This window comes from Zonotrichia leucophrys, chromosome 1A (genome assembly GCF_028769735.1).
Source record: "Zonotrichia leucophrys gambelii isolate GWCS_2022_RI chromosome 1A, RI_Zleu_2.0, whole genome shotgun sequence".
In the NCBI taxonomy this organism is placed as follows: domain Eukaryota; kingdom Metazoa; phylum Chordata; class Aves; order Passeriformes; family Passerellidae; genus Zonotrichia; species Zonotrichia leucophrys.
In genome coordinates, this window is record NC_088170.1 from 22,685,561 (window position 1) to 22,706,699 (window position 21,139).

Below are 21,139 nucleotides of genomic sequence, written 5' to 3' on the forward strand. Positions count from 1 at the left end.
AACTAGCTTATTAGATAGTCAAGCTTGCTGAACAAATCACTGCAGCGAAACAGTAAAATACCCAGCTGCAAGAATCTACCTATGTGATTTCTTTTTTTTTCATCTAAATTGTCACCGTATTCCATTAAATTAGCACAGAAACTGAGATGGCATCATATTAGCACATAGTGATATTGCACACAGTAGCCTGTGAGACAATAGGAACATTTCACATCTTCAGGTCACTTCAAGGAGGTGTTTGCAGGTTTTTGTAAAAATCTGAATGTAACATCAACAAATGAGGCTTATATTATTCCAGAGCAGCCTCATTATTATATATGTAGAAAGAAGACTTTCCTCTGTCCAAAATATGATGTAAGTTTCACAGGAAAGTTTTTTGGCTTTTCTTTCAACATTTACTCTTACTCTCCAGAAACTTTGGGTGAAAACGAACAAAGATTACATCTCACCTTCCTCTCCAAAAACATTAAGACCTCCTAACTGTATGTTCTGGTTCACCTCTACTTCAAAAACACATCTTGTCTGTTGGGTGTTTTGCAAGGTCCTTCTCTTCTTTCAGTGACCAACAGTTTAAAACAGACAGGAAAATGTTTATATGGATTGAAGAAATAGCTAAAATCTTCAAATACACTGAAACAGATAAAGATTCAGCTAAATAGTACTACCTTCAATGACATCTTTCATTCCAAGCACAGTGCAATGTACAGAATCTCAATAAGGATGCAGATGAGGAAACTGCTAACACAACTCAAAGAGCATGCTTGTTGAAAATACTTCCTTTAAAGTAAGATTGCCTGTGATAAAGAGCTGACTCTTAATAAAGGCTATGCTCAAACAGAAGGAAACTGCAGCATGAGAGCATTTCTTCAGGTTGCTGACTCCATGCAAACAATTCACAAGATGGGTTTGTCTCTGTTTTTTTTCTCCTCTGCTTTTAAAGGATATACCACTAGCATTTTTAAAGAAAATATTTAAATTCTAAATTATTTTAAATGTAAAAAAATCACTTAATGAACTTAGCAGGCCTTTCTCAACACAGAGGCTTCAGCACAGAGATCTTCCACTACCATTAAGAGTAAAATTTGCTAATCAGGCCTAGAGAAAAAGTTATGGAACTTTTACATTTCATACAGCTCCAGGTTCATATAAAACTTTGCTAAGTTACACAAACAAGTGCATTCTGAAATTTTTTTCTTCTCTACATAAATCAATATGTGATGTTTTTGAAATAAACAAACTTCTGCTCCCTGTGGTCTTACAAAATGTCTGTAAGACAGCCTTTGCTCCAGTTTTTCTTTCCCTTCTGGATTTAACAGTGGTTGGAACAGGTTGGTACACTCACAATATTGTCCTTAGTGAAGACCCAGAGCTTATGATGGAAATAGAGATAATGAGCCTAATGTTAGCTGCTACAATCTCATAAGACTGTTTGGCATGGATTTGAGTTTAAAATGCTCAATTTAAAGTATATATGCATTAGAAAAATACAAGATGATGCCTTGACATCTTCTCATTCCCATGTTTTGACTACTGGTCAATGATAATTTTATAGGGTAGTAGATATATTACAATTTGCAGTGGATCAACAAATAAAACATTCTAGTCTCTACTCCAATTTTATACACAGAGAAAACTGGGACTAAAAAGTGTATTTTCAGCTTGTCAAAAATACTTCGATTTCCCCCATACTCTTAACAGAGGCCATGGAAAGCACATCTTACCATACATTATAATCATATCCAGCTATCATCCTCACTGGCTAGCACTTAAACTGGACTGACTTAAACAGCTTTCCTGTTATTTTCTGTGGTGTTTGATTAAGTAAGTCAAGCTTTGAGATTGGACATTCCCACCCAGTATATGCTCTCTATTGCACCATTACCTTTGGTTAGTGGCTAAGGAAAAAGCTCTTGGCTTTTAATGACTTCATCAGTTACATACAATCCTTATCATAAAATTGCTGAAGTTCCTTACTAGGTATCTGGGTTTGTAGCTAAAAATTTGTAATGACTTTCAAATATATTTGCTAAACTTTCAATTTCAGAAATAAATCTGAAATCTTTCTGAAAGAGAACACTTTTAGTCCGATGTGAATATGTTAAATACAAGTTATTTAGAAATTATTAACTGTACTGTAGCATTTTTATCCTTTATAGATTTGGTCCGTTTTGTTGCAGTCTTGGCATAATGGCATGATTTTCCTGTATGACCTCTATCAATTTTTACTTCTCACTTTCCTCTACAGAAGCAACATTTTGGGGTTCAAGAGTCACATTGTGTTATCAGGCACGATCACTCATCATTTGGCAGTGATATCTAAAATTCAGCTCTAACACGTCTCATTTGTCTACGACATGGTGTCTTTAGTATCTCAAAGGTCAGTGCTCATTTTCTATATCATTTATCCAACAAGTACTCAGGGCCACAGTGTCATCTAATATAGGAGGAAGGTCTTGGCAGAATCTTGTCTCACATTTAACTATGAAGCTGGGCTCGTTTTACTCCACCAATAAAATCAATTAGCATTGAAGACTGACATTTGTTCCTGCTTGGATTGATATTCACAGTGTCCTTCTACCAATGTTTTCTGTGAATAAGAGCAATGAAATCTCCTGACTTCAGCCTTGCTGCTCCTTGTTGCTATTTTCCCCTATTAAAATACTGCTTGTTTTGCTTTCTTGTTCTCTTCTCAGCTTGGTAATAAGGGAGACTTTACTGAAGAGCCTTCTTTATGTGTTTATTCACATAACATCAGTGGATTTCCCAAGCTACACAGACATAAAGTGACACAGAAAACTGCAATTTGGACAAGGATAATAAACAAATAAAAAAAGACTATCTGCATCCTCCTAGCCTGCATATCACCGACAAACTTTTATAAGTACCTTGTTCTACCAATGTAAAAGATGTGAATGGATGTGTGCACCTATATATAAAAAACCCCAACAGGTGCCCAGTAAATTAATTACAAAATTAAAGTTGCCAAAAAGTTATTTGGGAACCCTCCCAGGTAATCAAACCTCTCACTGGCCAGAATAATTAATAGAAACCATGACTGTGTAAAGAAGACAGCTTAATAGAGCAGTACTTAGTACACCTTTCTGTTAGTGGAGTAGTGATTGTCACTCAGATGCTCTTTCTCCTTCTTTTGACACAATTCCCCAAGATTATTAGTAACAAAAGAGAGGACAGGAAAGTCATGAAAGAGTTTTCACAATAGTTAAAGGAAAATTCCAGGGAGGAACGACTCCTGAAACACAACTTGATTACTTTAACAAAGGGAAGATTAAATAGTGATTTCAGAGTGAAGTGCCTATAAAGGATGAGGTGAATTTTGATGAAAAACAACTCTTTCTTACAAATGAAGTGAAGCTGAACCTGCGCATACTCAAACTAAAAATAAATGCAGTGAGTCTAATCACAAAGGGTTGTGATGCATTTTGCATCACTGGCAACCATAAATAGATTGAATGTCCTTCTAAAATATAATTCAAATACAAGTTGAGATTCAAACAAATTCCAGGAAGCTGTATGTTTAGTTAAGATAGACACAAATACCTCTTCTGGCCCCAGAAATTCACCATAAATACACTGAAACTCGAACTGACAAGACCTTTGTTCTTACCACTGCACTTTTAAATAGCAAGAAACCAAAAGCTAGTTTGCACTGATGTCATAATAAACTTCTGGTCTTCCAGATCCTGCATTAACCAAACCACTTCTTTTATTCTACACTATGAAGCATGCCATTACATCTCTGTCTGCCCCACGTACCACAGATGTGATGTGGAAGACACACGAGCACCAGAATCTCTTTTCCTCTTTTGATTGTAAGAAATGAATAGAAAGCATGAAAATGCTATAAGGCAAACAAGCAAAGAAACCTTTTCTCCATCCTCCATAAAAAATACTTTGAGCCATTTCATATTGGCCAAATGGACATAGAATTTTATAGCAACAAAAAATAATTTAAGATTTTTGTGTATAAATCAGGCTGCAGAGTGAGAATGAGCAGCTTTGATGCACTGATACAGTTGAAAAGAAGAGGCAAACTACTATCCAGATCTGGGGTAGCATATTTTGGTGTTATCTTTGTAGATGGTATATTATTTCCTTACTATTTTCATGCCCTGAAATGATAATCACTGAAGAAATTGAAAGAGATATTAAAAAACCTCTGAACAGATGGAAATCATGCATTAAGTCCTTTAAAGAGGTATTAGAAATTATATTAGGAACATTAAAAACATCAACTTAATTATCTATAACTATAAGATAAAAAAATTATTAAATGCTAAAAGACTCAAGCAGGCAAATGATTAAAAAATTATCCCAAACTTCTCAGATGAGCAAACTTCTCAGACCTTAAAGGAACAAGCCTGGATTTTGTTTGCCAGTCATATGCTTCTGTCTACAGATTCGTGCAACACAAGACTTTTGAAATAAAGCAATGCTCTCATGAGTCAGATCAAAAACACTCCATCTAATCCTGCTCCATCTTGGAAAGAAGGAGGTTTAGGGACAGCATGAGAGCCAGCCTGCTTTGCCCAGTGTGGTCCTGCCACAGTTTCTTGACATCCAGTAGTGCCACATTAGAGAGTACAATGCTCCTCAGTCTTCTCAATATCTACATATGAAACTCTTGGCAATTAGATTACTCAGTCTCTTCTGAATGCACTGACACAGTTTGAATACACAGATTTACTGCTTGCTCTTTCTCTCTAGAGATACTGGATCCATGAGTATCTCAACATAATGATGCAGAAATTATTTTTGCTGTTGAATACACATTTTTCCTCCAATATTGGACTGAAAGCAGTATAGAGAAGAATGTTTACACAGATTTCCACTCAGAGAAAAATATATTGCCTGAAAACAATTTTAATACCTCTCCTTACTTCTGAACAGACTGGCAAACCTGGTTTTCCTCATGAATTTTCTCCTCATGTGCTATCAGTTTTTCTGAAGATACCCCCTTTTCTTGCCCCAAGAAATCCCAGCTGCACTATCCCATGAAAATGCAGTCATTCTTCAAGAGATTAATACTGAATTTTAGCTTCTCTGTTACCCACAAGAACCTCTAGTAGCTGCACTAGGTTGTGTATTCCCCAAGGGACAGTCAGTCTGGTTTCACAAAGTTTTACAACTTCTTGTAGACAGCCATGATTGTTTGGATTGGCAAGTTTTATGTTCAGCCAGGAAGGGATCACCATCAGCTGCACAATCCCAGGGTTACAAATCTCCTTCTGCTTGGCACCTCCTTCCATGACCTTTCAAGAGTATGTGGTTTTCCTCCCCCTTCCCAGGCTCACCCAGCTAGTCCAGTGTCTCTTTCAGAGACTGTCTCCATGCTCCTATTTGAAATCTAGTCTTGACCATCTTTCTTCTTTTCCTTTTTCCCCTCACCTCACATGTTCACTATACCCTGCCTCCTCTTCAAACTGAAACCTTTAAAGGAGAATAAATTTTTCAACAGACATCATCAACACTTTGATAAAAATGAGCAAAACCAACCACCACAAGGGTAATTTCCCTTTGTGGAGCTTAGACAGCATGCCAGAATTGTGCAGGAAAACAACTGTCCTGGAAGATGGGACCCCCAAGCTCAGAGATGCACTAATGCTTCCCAGCCTATTTTCAGGTTCCAAGCTCCATTGAAAAATCCTGTGGTATCCCAGTGACTGGAAGGAAGGCACTAGGGACTCAGGCTTCAAACCAGCACAGAGGAGTACATGCACATGTGCACACTGCAAGCACATTTGCACAACAATTCACTCAGAACTGCCCATCCTGCCCCTAAATGTGTATGCAACAGCTAACCTGCTGAGGCAGTTTTTTTAATGATGTTATAGATGCTGTATAGTATATCATCCTATACTACATATAGCTAAACTGATTTTTCTGGAAAAAAATGCAGCTGCAATAAATTAATACATTTTACACTTAGAGGCTAAAGGTTAGCAAAACTACATGCAATTAAATTCAAATACACATGAATGAAGGTGTTTGGTACCATCAGCATCAAAACTTGCTCCTGGCTGTGTGAATATCAAAAATCATTTCAAGTCAGGTAAATTTTCAGACCTTGAGACAGTTGGATATTTGAAAAAGTGCACATTCCTTGTGCAGAGTATTGCCCTTAATACATTTTCTCCTTCATGGTAAAAGGAGTCAAAGGAGACTGTTCTCTATTCTAATCCTTTTTCAGTAGTGAAAAACACCAGCATGTAGCAGACCTGTAAAGAATATGTATAAATAAATCATCAGCAACCTCAATTACGTAAGAACGCAGTGACCTTTGGTAATTTTCTACAAGAGACAGATTTTCTTCCTGTTTATCTGTGTGTAAAACATGAAGTCTTATTTTGATGAAAAGGAGGAAGGACAAGAAAGAAATCTTCAGTAATAAACATGTGAAAGCAAATTGCAAAATTTTCAATGTCAGTGGGAAGGAAAAGACATATAGCTCTGCAGCTGCTTCACAGACCATTTGGTAAACCTCCAGCAGGTTAAACAAACACACAGGGAAGCCTGTAAATGATACAGCAACTGGAGCCTCTCATCAAACATGAAAATCAGCAAATGACTTTGCAGATATAATAAACACCTCAAGTGCAGAAAAGCTTACTAGGCTGTGATCTGCATTTCACAGGTCAGAACTCTTGCTTCTGCTCGGAAATCACCCACGATCGTTACAATAATAACTGTGACTGCAGAGGTTACAGCTAATGGATTTCTAAATGCTTAAAATCTCTTCAGTGGCATTCTGTGCTGATTTTTAAAAGTACATAGTAAAAGTAAGTGACTATGAGAAAAATGCAAATTGAGGGGAAAAAGTGCTTTTGTAGACACATACTTGAATTTCCTAACCCAGCTTTTACTGACACATGTTTTTTGTTCAAGTCTTCTGTGATGAATTCTATTTTCTCACCATGAGAACTATGAAAAAGGTTGGGGATGATTTTCACAGGTTTTCTCAGGCAAATCATGCTCTTACTCTGCAAAACCAGTTGGCCAATGAAGACTATTTCACATTTTGATAGGGGATGAAGGATTAGGTAACACAGTGCTGCATCTGTGACAGCAGAGTGCTTCTGAAATCTGTGAGAAGCTGAAGTTAAAGTCAAGGCAGGTTTCTTTTGACAAGGATGAAAAAAATGACTGAGGACTGCACAAGTCAGCCAACATTGTTTGAGAGGGTGGCTGCACTACAGCAAATGATGCAAGGGGGCCTGCTGATGTTAGGAGCACTCTGTCAAAAAATAACAGGATCATTTAAATCTTCTGCAGTTTTACTCAGCAGAGGAGCCTGAAGGAATTGGACCGAGTTAACTGTGGCATGAGAACAGCTGCTTTTGAACACTCACTGTCTTGCCAATGCCATATTAACCACCAAGGAAAACAAAACTGGCTCTGGAGCTGTGTTTGCACACAGGTAAACACGTACCCAGAGGGATGCATCATCTGTCACATCTGTCTGTCACTGGGAACCTGGTGCAGATGGTAAGAGCTGAGCTACAGGAATAACCTGGGAGCCATCTCCCTCCTGAGCACTTTCACTTAATGGAGCTTAGATGTCAGGATCACTTCAGAAGTCTAATTTTTTTTTAAATCAATGTGGATTTTTTTTAGAAACCCTTTTATCTCTCCCATCTTACTTTCCAGATTTCTCACCTTTTTCTGAGATTATCTTGCAACAGAAAATTAATGCACTCCATCTATGCAGTACTGAACTTTTCCTTATTTAATTTGAGGCACAGCACACATGATCTTAAATTCAGTTAATACAATTCTATATTGGCAACTCAATGACATCATAACTGGATCACATGTTCTGGCTTTAATTTAGACTGGATTCTGGAATTTTTGTTCACATATATATATATACACACATATACAGATATATATATAAATTCAATTACTTTCTTATTTTTTCACAACCTCTGCTTGCTTTCTGATAGTAATTTTCTGATAGTATTTTCATTTAAACAGACATTCCCAGATGTTACAAAAGCCCAAGAATCATAGTGAAGAAAGAAAAAGGGCCTTTAAAATTCTTCAGCTTCCACCTGACCTACATTTGAGTTCATTGGTTGTGGGTAGTAGACAAACCCCTCAGGAAAGCCAGATTTGATGCAGCTTGAGACAGAATTGTGAGCATTTGCTGCACAGCAGGTTGTGGGCCAGGGAGGGGAAAAAAAGGCATACCTCTGTATTTTGTAAACAGCTCCTCTATGTGTTCAGAGCCAAGGACAGGATGAAAACTGCCTTACTGCTTTCTAACGACATTTACATTGTGTATTTAAATATTTCAGAGCCAGAAAATTCCCAGGATGTTAACTATTGGTTTTATTACAATAATTTAGTATTTCATAGCTTCTCTTAGGAATATTTTGTGTCCTAAGCAATTACTGAGGACACTACATCATACAGCAATTACTTTTTTAGTATCAGCTCTGTAAATATTATCTTTTCAAGGCATTTTAAGCTTCTTTGATTTGCATGTGCTCCCTTCTAGTTAAGCAGTTCAAAATTCAGCCTACCCTAAAATTATGTTTGTTTAACATTTTATTTTTGCATTAAAATCCTGTTACCAAGCTCCCCCCAAACAAGGCTGCAAACCATCTACTAACTGCAATTCCAGATCTTGAGCCACTGCAGAGAATGTGCTCAGGGCTTTACATTCACTCTATTTTCCCTCCAGTTTGATGGCTACCCTTGTTTTTGAGATCAAACACTGTACTGAAATACAAAACCTGTATTACAGCACGCTTCAAAGAGCCAGGTAGTGTGGAAAGAAAGTGCAGTATTTACACATGTACAAAGGAACTGAAAAATCTAGTCACTTTAATTTCAGACTTTAAAGTTTTCACAATTTTCCTTCAGAGCACAGTGACCTATTTTAATAACTGACCTGTTAGTACCTCCCTGCAGCCAGGTACAAAACTTACAAATGACAAATAATAATACAAAAACTGGTTAGAGAGAAAAAGAGGCTCCTGTTGGTGGAGAAAACCTCAAAAGAATGATCTATGACATCTAGGTTTGGTAATTTCCTGCTTGTCTCCGCAAGGCTTAGCATGCACTCACACCATAAATGCAGATAATTTGCCTGCTGTCGCTGTGGAGTAGGAGGTGGCTGGAATGAGACCTGGGAAGGCTCCTGTGGGTCCCAGTGGCAAGCAGAGCTGGAGCACAAGGGTTACCTGGGAGGTGAAACAACCGTGGCTTGGACAACACGGTGAGGAAAGACTCCAAGGGCCTTCTGCTGGGTGTGTGGAGCAGGACAGAAGGCAGGCAGCTGTGCTATTCTTCTGGCCCAGACAAGAGGAAAACTCCTCTTTGAGGAAATATTTTCTCTGCTCTTTGTTATTTGGTGCCTGTTTCTTGAACAAGAATTTACTTAGGAAAGAGACAGCTCACAACTGCAATCGTCCCAAGCCAAACAAAATCTCAATTCACAGATGATTCAAACAGCTCTCCCAGGGTTTAGTTCACACTATAGTTCTTCTGAGCCCTTGACTACTTCAGGCAACAAGACTTTACAGTCAGAAGTCTGAGACAGTGCACATGTCTAGGTTAGTAGACAGAAGAAGGAATAAGTATGGATTTTTTTTTTTAATTTTATGCCAACTAGATTGAGCAGAAATTCACTTTTCCCAAAAATGAAACACTGAGAAGCTGACACATTTCACCTCAAAATAATGTGGTGTTTTTAACTAATTTTTTTAATAATGGTAAGTTTTAAGACTCAATAAAAAATATGGACTAAAAGCAAAATTAAACTTTTGTTGCAGATTCTACGAAATATTTTAATCAGTCTTAAATGTATGGTGTCTTATTCTCACTTCACAAAGCAATAACTTTTATCCTTGTGTCAGGTTGCTTCATTCCCCTCCATGCCCCCAGTTTTCAGTAAGTGAACTGAAAAAAAAGAAATAGATGTATAAAGTGAACAGTTTGCACATCATTACTGTTGACTGATTTAAAACAGATAAGAGGACATTGAATTTTAGTTTGGAAATCATGGGAACAGCTATTCAGCCTGTCCATATTCAGGACAGCACAGGAACATGCTTATCTTGGAGTAAATGTTAAGGTCTCCTTGACTTCAAAGTGCCTCTTTAAATGTGCCATCAGCTCCTGACGTTGTATCAGTGCCACAGGAATAGCTGATGTCCTTTTTAAAGCTCCTGCAGGAATAAGCAATCCCAGAAATGGCACCTTTGGCTCACCCTGCCCTTGGCCGGGCACTGCCTGGGCACACCCTCGGCAAACCAGGAAGCCTCAGCCCAGAACTCAAGGGAACTACGTCCATCTAAACCTAGGGACTCAGGAGGCTGGCTATCAAATACCTTCATTTTAAATCACAGTTGTTTTTAACTGCATCTATGATTGTGAGGGAAGGGTCTAACCCATGGCTTCTGAAACACAGTGTTTTCATTGATGTGCCTTAACACTACTGCTAACAGTTTCTTCAGGGGGGCACAATACACTCACTCCCTTGGCTTCTGTAAGGACACAGAAGCAATAAGGGTTCATTATGTTCTGCTTGACAGTCTAAATTTAAATATTTAGAGGGGAAAATCTGTTTGTTTCTGACTGCAAGCTGCTTCTCATGCTAGCATTACCTCAGCCTTACTTTTAAGTTAAGAAATTCTGACTGTGAAGCTAAGTAACGTTTCAAACAATCATGTATATATAACTGTAACTAAACACCTACACATATGTAAAATAAAGTCCATGTTTCAAACTGCATTACATTAACACATATAATTTGAATTAACTACTATTTCAGCAATTCTGTAAATCCCTTTGAAAGGATCTGTTGCTTGTTGATTTTGCACCATGTGAAGGCATGGTAAATATGACATGCAGTCTCATCACATGAATTATGCATTCTGCATCTCAAATAAGCAGGTTCTGCTCCAGGGAGATGCTTAATCCATTCCTTCCTTCTGGGGATGAAAGAAATTAAACTCAGTGCACTGATCTCACAGTATGTGCTCATTTGACTTTAATTATAAAATTATTATTTCAACATTTTTCCCTGTAAAATAAACCAAGCCTGAGCTCCATGTAACCTCTACAGAATTACATTACTTCTCTGTGCACTCAGTCAGTGCTCATCAATACTGCTCTTTCAATACAGTTTCACATGGAAGGATAAAACTCAAAACTCTAGAGCTTTGCAGCTGGTATAGTAGTGTCAGGCCTCGCAGCAACAAAAGCTTGCTTTTTTGATAGTTGCCAAAAGGATGGAGCAGTGAAATCCTTTAAAGTGAATTCAAATGTCATGAGAAGGAACTTTCACCAAACACAGGGAGATGCCACGATCCCATTACCAAGCTGGAAGACTTACATCTCACATCCTGTGTATCTTCGCTAGTATTTTTTTCACAGACTGCTCAAACCTGTGCAAAACTCTGCATACAATAAATTACCTTGCTAAAACCCACAAGTTTTCCCTTGGCTAATTCAATAGGCAGAGCATTCTTTGGGAATAGAACATCTGCTGTCCATGTCTCAGGAATGACAGAGCATCAAGTGGAATAGACAGCTGTACTGTCAAAGGTACTCCCTTGCTTCAAGCTTGAAAAACTAGCAGTTCAGAAATGTGATGTGTTATCAGGCATACCATCTGGGGGAATAGAAATGAATGCTTTCCTTACAGGATAAGATCTCCATGTGAGGATTACTGACAGTAACTCCAGCTGACATGTTCCCATCCAGGTCCAGCAGAATTTACTGGGTTCACTGCACCACACCTTCCAATTCAAAAGCTATTTGGAGCGGACCTACATAACATGAGAAGGGTGATCCTGCTCCCGAGTAAAAGCAGCTGTTCTGCGTCTGGTCTTGTACTAATTAATGCTACTAGTTAATAGCGAACTTCCTATTGCCAAACGAAGCTGGCTAGCTGGGGTGCTTCTGCACCTCTGCCAAGACTAATCCATAATGTGAATAAAAGGCTCACACATAAGTGAGAATAGAAACTATTTACAAGGTGCTATCTCACATACAAAACATGGTGTCAAGTGATATAAATGTTTATAGGTTATTTTCAGAAACTTCAGTCAACTCCTAAATGTTCAAGTTAATTCTCAAAGTAATGCTTAGTTTTGCAACACCTTTTGTGTATGTAAACCCACAACATTCATTATGTTACAATGAGAATTTGCTAAGGCATGAAGAATTTTAATTACAATTTTTAAAAATATCCAACCAGCTCAATCTCGTTTATCCTTTGGGGCTCCTAAGGTCTAGAGATGGAATAGTCATCACTATATTAAGAGCTGAAGAATATACACAAGTGTAGATCAGCTGTTTTCAGAACACCTGAAATACAGCAAAGCACTTCTCACTGAACACTTGTATTATCTCTCTGAATAAACTGTGACTTATGCAGAGCACAAAGTAAAAATTTATCTGCAATGCTCTCAAAAACTCCAGAATGTGCATCAAAACCATAAAAAAATCAAAATAAATTGTCATTAGTCAGGATGACTATTACTCAACACCTGAAATTCCTAATCTTATCAGATGCTCTGAAGAAAAATTGTACCAGTACATTTTCATCAAACTTTCTTTTTAAAGAACACAAGTGAAAATCGTCATGAGTTCTCAAAATGTCATATGAAACTACAAACTTAAGCCTGTTCCCATACCTTAGCTTAAGTGTTTTATAAATACAGTAATGATACTATAAATGATAACTGCTAATGACACTATAAATTATAACTACTAAGATCACAGCAAAAAAACCCAAAAGGGTGAATACTTTCAAGGCCATGAATATTACTGACCTATGAGCTACAGCATTACCTGAAAAGTACCCTACAGAGGTCATCATTCACTCTGAAGATCAATGAATACTGATTTATATTGACTTGGATAAAAAAGACCTGGTTGATGTTTGGATAATTAAATATTTTCTTAGAAGAATAACTGCACACTGGATGCTGTACTTGTGTCTTTTCACAATGGTTATGATCTTCACGATTCTACTATAAAAATTACAATTTTTAAATCACTATGGTGTTTTCAAGAATGAACATGAATGTTCATTATAAGCAGTACTAAATAAGGCAGCGTGCTCTCTCTCACACATAGAAACATGCACAAAAACCATCCACAAAATGTGCTTTAGCTGCTCCCTATAGCTGTTGGGATGAAATCTCAGCCTAGCAGTGGCAAAGGTCTGAGCTCCATCCCCCATCCACAGACTCTCTGTGGGTTGTGTGTCTTTGTTCAATAATAAAGCCACTTAGCACAGGCAATATTAACCATTAGAGGGTGGGTGACAGGACCTCACAGCTCTGATTTTTATTACAATGCATCTTCCCTTCGAGTCAGAGGTTACTGTGCTTGAGGTGAGAACAGCAACATCAATAATTCCACCTGAGTGCACCCTTGGTCAGCGTTCATTTGTTTTCATTAAAAGGTCACTAAAATATTACTTGAGGTGAAAATCCCTTTAGATTGTATGTCAAACTTGGACGTACATCAGACTTATCTGAAGGAATTAAAAGAGACACAGGTTGAAAGATCACTTATTTTAACTAACCACTGATCTAATGGTCCAGTTTGGTGTGATGCAATGACACAAAAGACAAGGATGGACAAGTGATTCTGCACATGGCAGAAAATCACATGAAGACAAGAACTCTGGCAGAGTGTTTCTCTGTTAGACTTCTGAGCCTGGCTGACGAGTAGTGGAAATAATGAGTCAATCTCCCTCTATTATTGAAACCAGATAGCAAAGAACAGATTTCAGAGGCCCTGAAAATATATGAGCCTCTGATGAAAAGGTGGTTGTGCTCAGTGTCTCAAATCCGCTGTGAAAGACAGAGATACGGGGATGTTCTTCACAGCAAAAGCTTGAGGCAACCTAACTGTGGAAACTTCTTACAGCTCTCTTGCCTTTTAAAGTTGCTCAATAGCAACTGCAATACATTTGCTTTTTATAACTAGCTGAATTTTGATTAGTATTACCTTGCTGATCAAAACCAAGTTAGGTGTTACAAAAAGCGAAGCAAATCTTACCTGGAATACTCTGTCTCCTCACAGACAGTGCTCCATCAGGTGCCTTTGCCTGGTTTGCAGATTTTGTGTAAGGACTCTCATCTAAACAGAAACAAGCAACACCTCCAGTTACTGTTAAATATAATGTTAAAACCAACATTTTTTTATCCAGGTACTGTATGAACTAGCAGAGCAGATCAGAAGAGATGCTGTGAGCCAGAGGAGGATGGGTATTTCTAAATGCTGATTCAATGCTCAATGTCATGTTTAGACTTGATGACAAAGGCTCTGAATAGGAGAGCTGAAAAGGATGTGCTAAAATTCAGATTGGAGGTAACACATTGATGACAGGCCTGTATACAAAGGCTTTTTCAGGTTTAACATACTGATAGAAATTGCCCTTTTCTCATGTTTAGAAACTTCGTGTGTCAAAGACTTGAATGACAGAGGCACTGTCCCTGCTCAGGAGTAAAAGGCTTCTAGGAGCTTTTGAATATTCTGGCTGGGAAGATGAACTCCTTTTCCTTTAGGATCTGTCAGTGGGTGATTCCTTTTCCTTTGTAACAATTGATTGGAGAAAACATCGGAAAGCTGTTGCCAAACAGGCCAGGCACATTTGTGCCTCAAGAACAGCCCTGTACCTGTCTGTGTCTAAATAGGAAGCTATGTGGAACACGTACTGATCAACTTCAGGGCATAAAAGAGCACTAATGGTGGGATGAGCAGATGAGTCACCAATTAGAGACAGCATTAGGCACAAAGTGAGTCACTTCTGCATCCCTCTTAAGAGAAGAACGATGGTAAGGAAAAAAAATCAACTATATTGTAGCTTTGAAAAGGACAAGCTGTAAGTGCAGGAAAGAAATATGAATAAAAGAAGAAACAGTATATGCATTTTATCATTTCAATCAAAAGAAAGGACTCAGAAGAAATAAGGCTTCTGCCTTGCCCTCCCATAATTGAGTGCTCAAAGACTTTGAAGTGTCACAAATCTTTCTGTTTGCATATTTTGCTTCAGATTGCAAATGACTGATGCATTTATAGCATGTGCATGAATACATGCTTAAATACTGATCAATGAGTAGAGGAATCAAAGACTACATTATCTGTTATAGCATCCTCAGATCAAACAGAACCATATAAACTTTTTCTGGAGGACCATCTTTTCAGCTGACACTCTTGACAGTATAATCCTTCTTTGCTGATTGCACTCTTTACATCTGGCGAGGTCTCAAACTGCTTTGGAAACTTGCATCAAAGACAGCAGTCCATTTTTATACCAGTGAGATAAGGGTTTGGTCAGCATAATTTAATTTAAAATCAGGTCTCAAAGAAGTGACTGAAAGAGTTGGTTATCCTTTGGAACCAGAACTTCTGTAATGAAGTCTGCTACTGTTAGGCAGTTGCAACAACAAAAAACTTGAATTAGTAAAAAAGGAAAAAAAAGGGAAAGGCAAAATAATTATTTATAGCCATGAACCTTGATGAAAATACAGCAACTAGTGAAGAACATGTGTTGGTAAAATAGCACAACAGCCAATATAATTGTGTTTTCTACAGTAAAATGAACTGCAATTGTTTTAGGACTACAATGTTACAAGTGGAAGACTAACAGGCTTGATTATGTTACACGCTAGTACAAACACCAAGAAAATAAAGCTGCTAACTACAGGAAATAGAGAAGCATGGAAAAAATATTAACATGGATCTAGGTACATAATTCAAGAAAAAGATATGTAAAGCCTTATCCTTCCATTTGAGGTAAGTTGATAAGCTAATGTTATTGCATATGTAGAATATACACCCCCTCATTAAAGGAAAGAAAATACATTATGACTGAACCAAAGCTTCTGAAAGAAGCAGCATTTATCTTTTTTTCTTTCACAGAAGAAGCACCACTGAGCTTGAACTCAAGGCAGAAGACAAAGAAACTGAACATGTGGCTTATATGTCCCATCCATTACTACTTAGTTGCACTTGCTGAACATGACAGCAAATAGTGTGAGACATAGACATTTTTCTATTACAAAGTGGGCAGAAAACATAATACAATTTCTCCATAACTGATGGATAGTGATGACTTCTGGGCTCTATTTGACTGTATGCTCTTCCTAGGAAAAACCTATCCATTTACAGAACAAGACAGTCCTCTCCAAGTCAGACTTCTTACATGCAAATTATTGTCATCAGATCAAGGGAGAGGAAAAAAGGAAAGAAGAATTTTCACAACCAGACTTTTTCCACTGAATCTTTTTCATGGAGCAAATGTCAACTCTCGTGCTAGAAGATTTTCCCAATATTGCACTGGACTATGAGTACTTGTAGTTATTCTGAGTTCAGAACTCAGGACAAGTCTGCAAATCTTTCTGGTTAACAACACCAACGAGGGGAGGTGACTGCACATTCAAATACTTACTAGGGAGCCTGAGCAAAAATGTTTTCTACATAATAACTGGCAGATGTGAAAGTAACTAAGACTGCACACGTGAGTAAGCTAGTATTTTAATTTAAGTGTATTATAACTGAAAGCTTATATGGGGTGGGTACTGCAGGCATGAAATTACATGATATTTCTTAATCAGCTCAAAGATTCTTGTAGCAAAACAAAGGGCCCAAAAAGTTTCTTCACAAACTTCTGAAACCCCATAAATGCAAAATATACCCTATTATTATTGGGAAAGAACAATATGCCATTGTGGAACGGCAAGCTGTTCTCAGAACTTGAAAGAATCTTCTTCCAATGCCCTTTTAACAGCAAAATCAGACTGAAACATAACTAGAAATAGGTACGAAGGACTCCAAGAAACCAAGGACAACAAACACAACCAACTGTACAAAGAGTTCCTATTGAGTCTTTCTGAGATACTTAACTGAGACAGGAAAGCAAAATAAAGATCAGACAAATGCAGAAATACGTGTCACCCTAAAGAAGCTAGAAAGACAAGGAAATCCTGAGAGCCCTGAAATGTCACACACCATTCACGGTGCCCCAAATGAAAAAATCTGTTTATACGTACTAACAAAGTTGCATGAGCAGCCACAAGAATTTATCATCAAATTAAAATTTCTGGATACATTCATCCACTCTGTAGTTAGCAGGGAGGGTCTTAAAAATGCAAAAATGTCTAATGACAGCACTGCCTAGGGGGATTTGTTGGAGAGTTTTGTATTACCAGCAATGATAGACTTGGAGATCAAAACCAATTCAGCAAGCCAACACACAGAAAAAGCAAAGGAGCAAAAGGATATGAAGCATTCCTCCCCTCCCCCATCGACAGGAGACAGTAACTCAGTATTAGGATAAACTGATATATTTTAAGATGCCACACATACAAAGTAGAGGGAGAAACCAGGCTAGATTCAGAAAGATAAATCTCACCTGTTTACACCCCTAAAAATAGCATATCATCAGCAGGGAGCGAGCCACAGACCATAAGGAACTCACAGCCCCCAAAGCACAGAAATGCCTTCCCCTGGACACACAGCTGCAAACCCTGCCACTCAGCACCGATTCTTCTGCTTCTGAAAGAATGCTCCACAGGTGGCCACATTCCCTACCAGCTTAGCTACACCCATCCACTTGTGCAGATGCTTTTATACACCACTGGCTTTTTTTCCTCTCATAATTCCCTCTGGCTAAAAACTCAGAGTAAACAATTTCAGCTAGTCAGTAGGTCATACAAAGGTGTCGGCTGTGCCAGCAGATCTCTTCACTCAGTGACTACTGGAAACCAACCCTCTTACACTGTTAAGAGGCAGGAGTCATTTCCACCAAATTCATACTTTGCATGTTTCTTACAGTTGTAAATGTGCAATAGTGAAAGATGTACACTGTGCTAATTCACTCCTTGGCAGAACACAAATGATAATCTCAGAGGTGACACCTTGCAGATTATTTGGATTCTTAACCAGCAAAGCAAAATTACGTTTATGTCTTCTCCTTTTGCTTGTCCTCATGAAACAGTCCTGAACACCAGTAACAGGAGCTTCAACATCATCCTTTCAAAGCCCTGTATACCATTAAAGACTACAAAGCTAATAATCAAGTGGACAGGCAAGTACTCTTGCTGTTTACAGCTATTAGTGCAGGTTTATTGCCTTTTGCTTGTGTGGTAAACAAACAGCTTTTTTTGCACTTTCCTTCCTGTTTTTAACCTGATGGCATCTCTATCCTGTAACTGAATGATTCATTCTTTGAGTTAGGGACCATGCTGTGACCCATTTATATCATTCTGCATTGCTTTTAATATACAGGTGTGGGGCATCTGTCCAAGTTTAATGTCTCTGAAGACAGTAAGAAAGAACAGTAATGTAACTCCAGGGGATTACACGTGAGGCAGTGTGTACAGATACATATCTGAAGTGCCTAAGTTGGTGTCAGCAAAATGACCATATGAAATCATTAGATATTTGCTGTATTTAGTTTAATATCCTTTGAAGGATACCAACTGGGGGCACATAAGAGGGAATAAAAGGAAGGCCTTAAGACACTTCCTCAACAGTCAAGTCTAGACATTCAACCTTTCAGGCAGTTTATGGCCACTGAAGCATTCTCATGTCTCTCCTGGGGGCTGTGAAAGCTATTGACACAAGATGTTGTTTACACATGTGGTAAAGGCTAAGGGCAGTCTCTCCTTCCAGTCTTCAGAAGGGGTTAGAGGACATTTCCTTCACTGCTGCCACACACGTCCCTGCGATAACTGCATCCAAATCCTGGGCAGCACCAGGTGGCCCAGAAAGTGACTAAGCACAGCTACATCATGTTTCATACAAAGGGGAAGCTTCTTCCCACCCCACTGGGAACAGCTCCTGAACAACTCTGTGGCTGTCACTTTGCCCCTCCTCCATGGAGAGGAAAGGTGAAGATGCTTCACTTGTTCTCAGCTCCATGTCACCACTTGCACCTGCTTTTCTACTGCAAAACCTGCATTAGAGGGAGCAGGGGAATAATGTGGCATCAAATTTGTACATGAAATTTCAAACACGGGAATTTTCTAATATTTAGGAGCTTGAAAGCTGTACTAAATTTTTCCAACAGTAGATGCGGAAGCATTATGAGGGAAAACAGAGTTTCCATCTTTCAGTTCTTCATTTTCCATTCTTTGATGGCTTTACTTATGTCTCACCACAGAACAAGCCATTATTTGGGCAAGGAAAAACTGAATTTAAATAATTTTAGAGCTTAGCCATTTAGGTCCCAAGTAGACTTCACAACCCAAACAAGTGAAATATGAGGTGTTCTCAAATGTTCCCCACTGTGAAGAATCTTCAACAAAGTCCCAAGACTCCTTGAAGAAGCACATTACATTTTCAGCCAGCTAGCCTCCAGCTGTCTCAGCGTACAGGAGTAAGATCAACTTTGTGTGTTGCTGTTTGCACCGCCTGGGACAGCATGCACCTCAGACAAGCAGAGGTGTATCTGTACAGAGACTGGCAACACCACAAACTCAAGAGGATCGGCTGCAACTGAGAGGACATCCCCAAGATTACTTTCTCAAAAATTAAAAGCACCAGAGCCCCAGTTGTTATACTTCACACATTCCTAGATCTGCAATATTCCATTCACTGAAATTCATTGTTCCTTAATTTTATAATGAAGAGTATTTTTCACTAAAAACAATGAATTTGTATGAATCCTGTCAGTCCAGCACAAAACAGGTTCTCATACTTCCTATATCTGAGACTTCCTTTTTTTATCTTTAAATGGCATAAACATTATCTAAAAGCATATTTTCTTTGCACAACATCATACCAGTGACAGCAAATTCTGAGCTACAGCATTCTTCATTATCTTCAATGCTTGCAGCTAGAAGCTTTTACAGATAAAAATAAACTTGTATCCATTGATGCCTGTGGTTTATAGAATCTCTGAAGTTGTGGAAGACTTAGAAAGAGTCATGAAAAACTTTTAGGATCATTCCTGCAGCAACTGACTCTCTTCTAAACTCAGATCTTTCTGTTAAAGGTCTCCCCTTCTGTGAGAAAGCTGCAATGCTGTTTGGAGCAGGGACTTGAAGCCCAGTCTCACATTCACAGAGAGTACCCAAACTCCCAGCTAGACAATCATTTTGTCTTGCTGCCTCACTCTGACAAAAGTAAAGAGAAGACATCTCAGAGAATGTATTTTTCCTGGAAAGTAGCATGTTTTTGTAAGATTTCCTTTTAAATAATGCAGAACTCTAGAGAAAAACTAACATCCTGGAACATTCATGGTTACTACAATGTCACTACAGCTGTGTTAGAGCATGGGGGACTACATATTGTTGAAAAAAGGACAAAATTATCTAAGCTTTTTTCACCAGATGTAGAATGTACAGATTTTGAATGTGTATGATTCAGGAAACAACAGAATATCAACAATTTGCTTTTCCCATATGCTAACCCTTTCAGATGTGTTATGGGAGCTCCAACCATGAAATAAAGCATTAATTTCTCCTACTAGCATAGAGGAATAATAATTTTTCAAGTTCATTTTAGAGCTGTGGCTTCAGTCACTTCCTATGAGAATTGATTTTTTGAAATGGCAATGCTGCTCTTCAAAGTAGCACTCCGATATATCTAAAAATGTTTAAGCATTGCATGTAAAGTAGCCACTAATGGCCTACACTCCAAGTAGGACAAATATGGATATATTTAATCTTCATCCCTTCTTATCAAATTGTGTGCTCAGTGCTCTCGAGAGCAGTCTTTGTTAAGAAAACATAGGGTTTCAAATGCTTCCATAAGTAACATTTGTTGGTGTGTGTGACATGAAAAAATTATGAGAAGAAAGAGTTAGAATAGCTCCTCTGGTAATTTTCTTTTCCACATTTAGCAGACATGTCTCTGGTTTTCTCAGAAACTTAATTTTAACAGTTATACTACCAATGAATAACTGTGTTGTCTCTCTAAAGTGAAAATTTATTCAATTTTATTATACTTTATGTAAATTTAATTCTCTTTTTTCTGAATTATATGGTTACTTATTACAGTAGCAGCTCAGTTTTAATCTAGAAGCAAGAGAAGTAGAGTACTGTAATTATGCATAACTGTGAATCCATTTCATATTGATACTTACAATACCTCAGCAAGCTTGGCTGTTTGAAAAATGATCTGAATATCCTCCAAGTTTGCT

General features: G+C 38.1%; 1 protein-coding gene across 11 annotated transcripts in view; it reads right to left on the reverse strand.

Annotated features, from left to right (window-relative positions):
• Positions 1-21,139, reverse strand: part of GRIP1 (glutamate receptor interacting protein 1) — a 307,698-nt gene that overhangs the window by 88,329 nt on the left and 198,230 nt on the right. For 9 of the 11 annotated variants that reach the window (XM_064701884.1, XM_064701892.1, XM_064701888.1 and 6 more), the window contains exon 2: positions 14,047-14,127. The exons of the other annotated variants lie outside the window; for them this stretch is intronic. In XM_064701884.1, coding sequence (XP_064557954.1) covers positions 14,047-14,127 — 81 coding nt within the window. The remainder of the gene's footprint in view (positions 1-14,046; positions 14,128-21,139) is intronic. 11 annotated transcript variants of the gene reach the window in all.